Here is an 8063-nt window from a genome sequence, read left to right on the forward strand (position 1 = left end):
ATAGAGCACTTCCTCTTTCAATGTTAGAAGTAGACTGCATATCAGACAGAAATGCTACAATGTACCAACATTTACCAAGGCAATATATCCTTCTTCTTAGAAGAAAAATTACTATCAGACAATCAAAACTAGACCCCAAACCTAGAAGCCATATAGACGTCAATACAGTTTGCAATCACCACAGGCCGACTTGACGCTGCTTAAACATGTAGATAAACATAGATCATCCATTCTTCTCAACCTAACCCACACCAATCATCTCATACCAGATAGGTAGACGCGCTTCAACTGCCAAAAATAGGATATTAAACACTTGGAGAAGCGCCTCCAAGCTAACCTACTAACAAACTTACTAACCCACAAGAACCTACTACGATACTGATAGATGAGATAACATATACTATAAGAAATTATATATAGACTCTAAGGAGACACGGCATATCTTAGGACATGTATTAGTAGATTAGTGATAGCTGCCCTAACCAAAATACCTGAGTGTAGTGAACTGTACTACAATCACAAACTCTAACCAAAATACCTGAGTGTAGTGAACTGTACTACAATCACAAACTCTATTTTAGGGTTATTTTTGCTAGTTAAATCTAGGGTTAGTGTCATAGACTACAATCACGAACTTTTGTAGACTACAATCAGGTTTTGTCGCCTGATCGCCCTCAAAATTGGACCAGTTATTTTCATACCATTAAATCGCTCGTCACCGGAGAATGAGCGATATTCAAGTTATCGTGCCGCTGTCGTGGTTAATTGAAAAGGACGGGTTTTTCAGGTTGTTTTGGTTGGGGTGCGACGGGCGCTAGTGGCCAGGATATATCGCGTGCGCGCCATGACGGATCGTCAGGGGTTCTGACGTATTAGGGCATGGTTATATATAATCATATATTGTCCATACTACAGATTACCATTACTATTATAGATAGCATTAGTATTTATCACATTTACCAGGGCAATTCATTATTATCATCATGTATAACACGTTTTTCGAGTAACTAGAGGAGTTTCCTATTGTGGTATGCCGGGAGTGTCGCCATGCCGTGTGGCCTAGCTAGATTGAAACGCATTTGCGTTGCGCGCACCGTTATGTGTCTACTATCATGTGCGTCACATTGGCCGATGATGTTTGTACATGGCCTAATATCGCGCATGATCTGATTGAGTTGAATATCCCGGCTATCCGGACCATAGTGATCCAACAGTTGGTCGCGTTTGTTGATGGATATTGATGTCAATTGAGTTCCTATTCGTGCTAATATATATGCACTACCATGCCTATTATGTGGCAGTATTGGATCAAGCATTATCAGTGGTCCTGGATCTGAAAGATTGGACAGCCTACCCACATGGAGCAGAAACAGATTCAGCACGAGCAGGACCAGGCATGCCGTCCCGTTCAATGCCAGCGGTTGTTTCCCGTCAAGGCCAACTCGCAGTATTTTGCGATTATTCCCGAGACGGATGAAGCCGTGGCCCCCGACGGTGATGCGTGCGAGACGTTAATCCAGAACATGCAGGCGCATTGGCGCAGCGTGCAGGAGGCCGCGGATCGGAAGATCCAGGCCGGCCAGGTCGACGAGGCCAACCCGTGGTTACGGCGAACCGAGTGGGTGAAGTATTTGGGGGAGTTCGACATCCCCGATTTGATACAGAGTGTGAGCCCACCCCCCGCGGATATCGACGGCCAGCCGTCCATCGAGCCGGAAGCCCACGCCATTTGGACGGCCATGGCGCGGTTGGCCACGATCAGCCAGTTGTCCGTGATTCACCAGATTGGGGTGTTTGTGCGGTTGGAAGCCATCCGGACCGAGCAGCATCAGACGCGGTACACCCCGTTAGAGGCGTACCAGGATGAGGAGTCAATCGTGAAGCAGGTGCGGCCGTGGCAGGAGATGTTGATGTTTTTTTGGCGTACGCAGCAGCCGCACGAGTGGACCAGTCCCCCGTATCGATTCACGCGACGACAGCGCATGGCATGGGAGCGGTTGGTCGACGCGGTGCGGATTCCACCCACCCGCCAGGTGAGCAAGGGTAAGGTGATCACGCGATCCGGGGCCACGCGGGCACCGTGGGTGGAGGAAGAGGAGGAAGAGGAGGGGGAGGAGGAGGAGGAGGAGGAGGAGGAGAGAGACACCATGTCGATTGATTCGTTGTCCGTGGACAGCAACGAACCCGATTTTTTCAATGATAGGAGTGACGGGATAGAGAAGACGATGGAGGAGACGGCCATGGGGAGAACGGTTGATGTGGATGCCATATTTGATATTGAGCGCCCCCCGGAGAATGAGGAGGAAGCCAGCAACATCACCGTGCCGCCATTGAGCCCCGTGGAGCGGGCGTGTTTGGATTTTTGCATCGAATTGTTGAACCAGCGCATCACCCGACGGGAGTACGACAGCGCATTAGTGTGTGCCGCAGCCGTATTGGGGGTTCGTGAGGGCGGTTTCCGTACGCCCGAGGATTACCCGCCCATTTTATCGCGAGTGATCAAGGTCGCGCGGTTCATGGTGGTGAAGAAAGCCGTCGAATTGAGTGACGAGCCCGAGGAGGAGGATGCGGCCGAGTTGCCCAGTTCCATGGACCACACGGATTGGGACAGCGCATATGGTGGATCGCCGCCACCCAGTTCGCCAGGCCGCAAAGGATGTTTGCAGTGGGTGACCCAGATGATGGATCGGTTCATGGTGCGCGGATCGCAAGGCCCCACGCAATGGATGTTGGATTTGCGCACATATGGGTTGAAGATCCATTACAACACGACCAGCGCCGGCCATGTACAGTGGCAGAATGGGGACGAGTTATGTTATAAGGACCGGCAGTTCACCATGAATGAGTTTCGTGGCATGGTGCACGCGGTGGTCCAGGACGCGCGGCGGATATTGATCGACGACATATTAGGATGCCCGTCCGACGCCGTGCCAGCCATTCCATGGGACCGTTTGTATGACGACCCCAGCAATAACCAGGCACGATGGAGTTTTTTACAGGACACCCGAACGCAATGGCCCGTGGATGGGGAGCATTGGATGTGGCATCGAATCCGTCAGGACCCAGCCGTGCGGCGTCGATTCATCCAGGCCGACGGGCAAGGGTTTCATCCGGCGCGATGGATGGCGTATCAGAACCGGATCACTGCGTTTTTAGAGAAGTTGTTGGTGGCCATCCAGTTCACATGGGGTCAACCGGCGCGGGCCCCCGAGTTGTTGAGCATCCGGCACGAGAACAGTCCCATGGGTGGGATCCGTAATATGTTTATCGAGGATGGCATGGTGGTATTGGTCGCGCAGTACCACAAGGGTTACCAATTGAGCGGCGACGTTAAGATCATCCATCGATATTTACCACGCGAGGTGGGTGAGTTATTAGTGTGGTATTTGTGGTTGGTGCAGCCGTTCGAGCGGGTGGTCAGTGGAAATATATATCAACGGGACCAGGTGTCCAGCCATATTTGGACCGCCCACCCACACCAAGCGAAATGGAATTCCGAACGATTACGACACATATTGCAGCGCGAGAGTGCCATGGGATTGCGCGGTCAATCATTGCACATTGCATCATATCGTGAGGTTGCGATTGCCATCAGCCGGCGGTATTTACGCAACAAATATCGATTTGCGGCGGATGATGGAGACGACCCCGAGGCCATGGACGAGGTGCAATTGTTGGCCGATGCCGCCGATCGTCAGGCCGGGCATGATCCACACACGGCCGGTGGCATATACGCCCGGGAGAGCCGCGAGTTGTTTGGCGCCATGGCGTCCATGCGAGAACGATATCGTGGTAGCAGTCAGGATTGGCATACATGGTTAGGGTTTGCATCATGCCAGCCGCCGTCCGACCCGGATGCCGATCCATTTAGCGCGCCCCCAGCATCCAGCACATCGTGGTTCACGGACGAGGCGCAGCGCAGCCGGGAGGAACGGTGGCAGCGGATGCAGCGCATGGATGTCGACCAGGCGTTGCGCGACATGATGGGACCGGACGCCGCATTTCGCGGGCCACAGAAGCAGATTGTGCAGGCCGTGATCCAAGGACAGAGCCCGGTCATCGGCGTGATGCCCACCGGTGGTGGCAAGAGTTTGTTGTTCATGTTGCCGGCATGGATGGCCCGCGGTGGCACGACGGTCGTTATCATCCCATTGGTGTCGTTACGAGATGATTTACAGCGTCGATGCGCGGAATTAGACATTCAATGTGTCGCATGGAACAACCGGCAACCCGCCGATGGTGCATCGATTGTGTTAATCACGCCCGAGTCCGCCGTACGTGACGAAACATTCAGCACGTTTTTAAACCGCAAGCAGTTCACCGGCCAGTTGGACCGGATCGTGATCGATGAATGCCACATCGCATTGCACGACCAGTACGATTTCCGCAAGTCGATGACGCAGTTGGGGCAGTTGGTCCGGTACCGTGCCCCCATGTTGTTGTTGACGGCGACGATGCCCCGAGAGGACGAGGAGCGATTGTGCCAGCGGATGTATTTCCCCCCCAGCACCGTGCATTGGATCCGCGCGCGTACCAGTCGTCACAACATTGCATATCGGGTGGTCCGCATTGCGCGGCCGCAGGAGCATGGCCGACGTGGTGACGTGGGAGCGGCCATCATGGCGTGGATTGAACAGGAGATCCCGCGATATTCGCCCGGCAAGGTGGTGGTGTACGCCAACAGCCGGCACCAGACGGAGCAGGTCGCGGAGGCATTGGGATGCGGTGCATACCATTCCCACACGATTGATCGAGCCGGGATGTTGAGCACATTCCGACAGACGCCCAGCGGCGTCATCGTGGCCACCAGTGCATTAGGCATGGGCATCGATATCCCCGACATCCGGTGTGTGATCCACGTTGGGCGTCCCCGATCGTTGTTGGATTATGCCCAGGAGAGTGGGCGTGCCGGGCGAGATGGGCAGGGCAGCACGGCGGTGATGGTTTTGGACGGTAGTGGTGGTGGATGGGGGGACCCAGTGACCGATCGAGATGCGGGATCATTGCGGGCATTGGAGCAGGTACAGCGGTACATTGATCAGCCATGTCGACGAGGCGTGTTCGATCCATATTTGGATGGGGAGGTGGATGGGTACCAGCGGCAGCAGTGCGAGGAGGGTGAAGCGGCGTGTGATGGATGTTGTGCGGCAGCCATACCGGTTGAGACGCAGGCCACATCACCGACCACGCAGAGTGAGACCCCGGCCATATCACCGGCCAGGCGGGTTCAGGTCCAGGCCAGATCACCAGTCCCGGCACCGGCGCGGTCCCCGAAACGAAAGTTAAGCGAGGCATTCACCATGGTGACAATGCCGCATGCCCGGCGGAGAGGATACAACGAGCCATGGGAGCAATTACGATCACACATCGAGCGTGAGGCGCGAACGGTGGATTCCATCCGGGAGCATTTTGACCGGTGGGTGGGACGATGCCGGATTTGCGCGATGCACGAGGCACCCAGCGAGCATTTCACGTATCAATGTCCCCGGGCCGAAGGCCAACAGGCGGCGGCGTGGATCGAGGAGACCATCCGCAAGGTGACCGGGAATCAACGCGAAGATGGGAGGAACGGGTATGAGGATTATGCGGTATGTTTTCAGTGCCATTCGCCGCAGTGGATATGTCCACGATGGGTTCGTGTCGATCATGGTGGATATCAGCGTACCAAAGAAGCATGTCGATATTTGGAGACGGCGGCGCACACCATGGCGCAGTTGTTGCATGGACCGATGCGGGAGGTGATCCAGCCAGCATGGGAGCGGCGGTTGGCGCAGATGCCCGGGGGAGGGGTCCCCCATGAGAACCAGGCCGCGTTGATTCGTCATTTTCAGCGGAAGTTTGGAAAACGTGGAGAGGAGCGTAGTGGGTTGGTAGAAGAGATGACGTGGATGTGTTCATGGGTCGACGATACGATGCAGGTAGATGTCGAGAGCAGTGAGGATTCCAATTCAATCATAAGCCATATGTAGATACATACACCACAATAATATAGAAATAGAGGAGGTTCCATAAGCACAAAATGCCCGTATGATGGTCAAGCAGAGGTTTGTAGGCATTGGCCCGCATGACGGTCAAGCAGAGGTTTGTAGGCATAGGCCCGCATGACGGTCAAGCAGAGGTTTGTAGGCATTGGCCCGCATGACGGTCAAGCAGAGGTTTGTAGGTATAGGCCCGCATGACGGTCAAGCAGAGGTTTGTAGGCATAGGCCCGCATGACGGTCAAGCAGAGGTTTGTAGGCATTGGCCCGCATGACGGTCAAGCAGAGGTTTGTAGGTATAGGCCCGCATGACGGTCAAGCAGAGGTTTGTAGGCATTGGCCCGCATGACGGTCAAGCAGAGGTTTGTAGGTATAGGCCCGCATGACGGTCAAGCAGAGGTTTGTAGGCATAGGCCCGCATGACGGTCAAGGCAGTTCCAAATATTTGCATAGATGCATCAGGATCAGGTAGATTATCAGAACCCAGATCAGGTATATACATGGATGAGACAGAAAGTTCAATAGGAAGGCATAGAATATACACGCATGAAGCAGGGGTTTTACCAGATCAATAAAAGCATTATTCAGTGATTATATATATTTACAGATGTCAATATAAACCAGTCCGAGGAATATATATTTGAATATTGAATCAAGAGAGTGATATATATATACACAGATCGACATAGATAATATATATATAACAGAATACCAAAAGAAAGCGAGAAAAAGAAATGGCAAGACCAGAAAGAAAGGAAAGGAGAGTGTTGCAAAGAGGGACATCGTTGTCCAAGGCCAGGGTTCGGGTTACCCATGATGGTGCACAGGGCCCAATTGAGGCATCATCGGGGAGACGGCAGAGTGTCATGACGAGTTCGGAGAAGCAGAGGAGAAGATGAAAAGGAAAGAGAGAGGATGACGTATCGGTTGGGGTTAGGGAGAGGGGCCCATGGTGGCCAGGGTTAGGGTTACCAATGATGGTGCAAGGGGCACAATGCGGTTGTCATCCCCATGAGAAACAATTATATATAATAGAAAAAAAAGAAAGACGGAAATGAAAGAATAGGAATAGCACAAACAGGAAGAAAAATATAAAAAGTAGAAAAGACCAGAAAGACAGAAAAAATTAGAAAGGTTGAAAGAGCAGGAAAGGTCGGACAGGCAGGAAAAGGAAAGGAAAAGGTCAGGGTTAAGGTTACCAATGATGGTGCCAGGAGCACAATCCGGCAGTGATCCCAGCGAGAGGCAGTTATATATAATAAAGAAAAAGGACAGAAGTGAAACAACAGAGAAAGTAGATAAAGCAAAAAAGCCGAAAAGATAGGAAGGATAGGAAAGGCAGAAAGGATGGAAAAACAGACCAAGTAGTAATACAGTGCAGTCAGGGTTAGGATTACCAATGATCGTACCAGAGATAGAATGGAGAGAGTCAGGGTTCAGGTTATTAATGATGGTATAAGAGGTACAATATCATGATTTTACCGGCAAAAAGGTTATTATACACAGTAACCAGAAGAGAAGGACGAAAGTACAAAGAACAGAAAAAGACAGAGAAAGAGAGGAAAAGTAAACAAAGGAAAAGGAATATAAGAGAGAAAGGAACGGGACAGAAAAGGCAAAGAAAAAGAATAGGGAAGGAAAAGGAAAGACAGAGAACAGAAAAGGAATGGAAAAGAACAGGAAAAAGACAAGGAAAGGAAAAGAAAAGGAAAAGAAAAGGAAAAGAAAAGGAGAGAAAAGGAAAAGGTCAGGGTTAGGGTTGCCAATGATGGTGCACGGGGCCAGATTCGGGGTTGTCAGAAAGACCGCGAAGAGTGTGGACCAGCATCGATGCAGAAGAAAAAGACGGGGAAATGGAAAATAAAAGGAAAGGGTGTCGGTCAGGGTTAGGAAGAGGGGTCGATCATGGTCAGGGTTAGGGTTACCAATGATGGTGCGAGGAGTATAATCCAGTGGTTACCCCAGCGAGAGGCAAGTATATGGAGTAGAAAAAAGAGAAAGAGAGAAGTGAACGGGAAAGGAAAAGGAGGGTTAGGGTTAGGGTTAGGGTTAGGGTTAGGGTTAGGGTTAGGGTTAGGGTTAGGG

General features: G+C 51.8%; 1 protein-coding gene across 1 annotated transcript; it reads left to right on the forward strand.

Annotated features, from left to right (window-relative positions):
• Window positions 1–1358: 1358 nt before the first annotated feature.
• Window positions 1359–5969, forward strand: TRUGW13939_12012 (uncharacterized protein; the record flags this gene model as incomplete). Its single annotated transcript, XM_035495116.1, has 1 exon — window positions 1359–5969. The coding sequence occupies one exon, from the start codon at window positions 1359–1361 to the stop codon at window positions 5967–5969; it is 4611 nt and encodes a 1536-aa protein (XP_035351009.1).
• Window positions 5970–8063: the final 2094 nt, after the last annotated feature.

Source organism: Talaromyces rugulosus, chromosome VI (assembly GCF_013368755.1).
Source record: "Talaromyces rugulosus chromosome VI, complete sequence".
In the NCBI taxonomy this organism is placed as follows: Eukaryota; Fungi; Ascomycota; class Eurotiomycetes; order Eurotiales; family Trichocomaceae; genus Talaromyces; species Talaromyces rugulosus.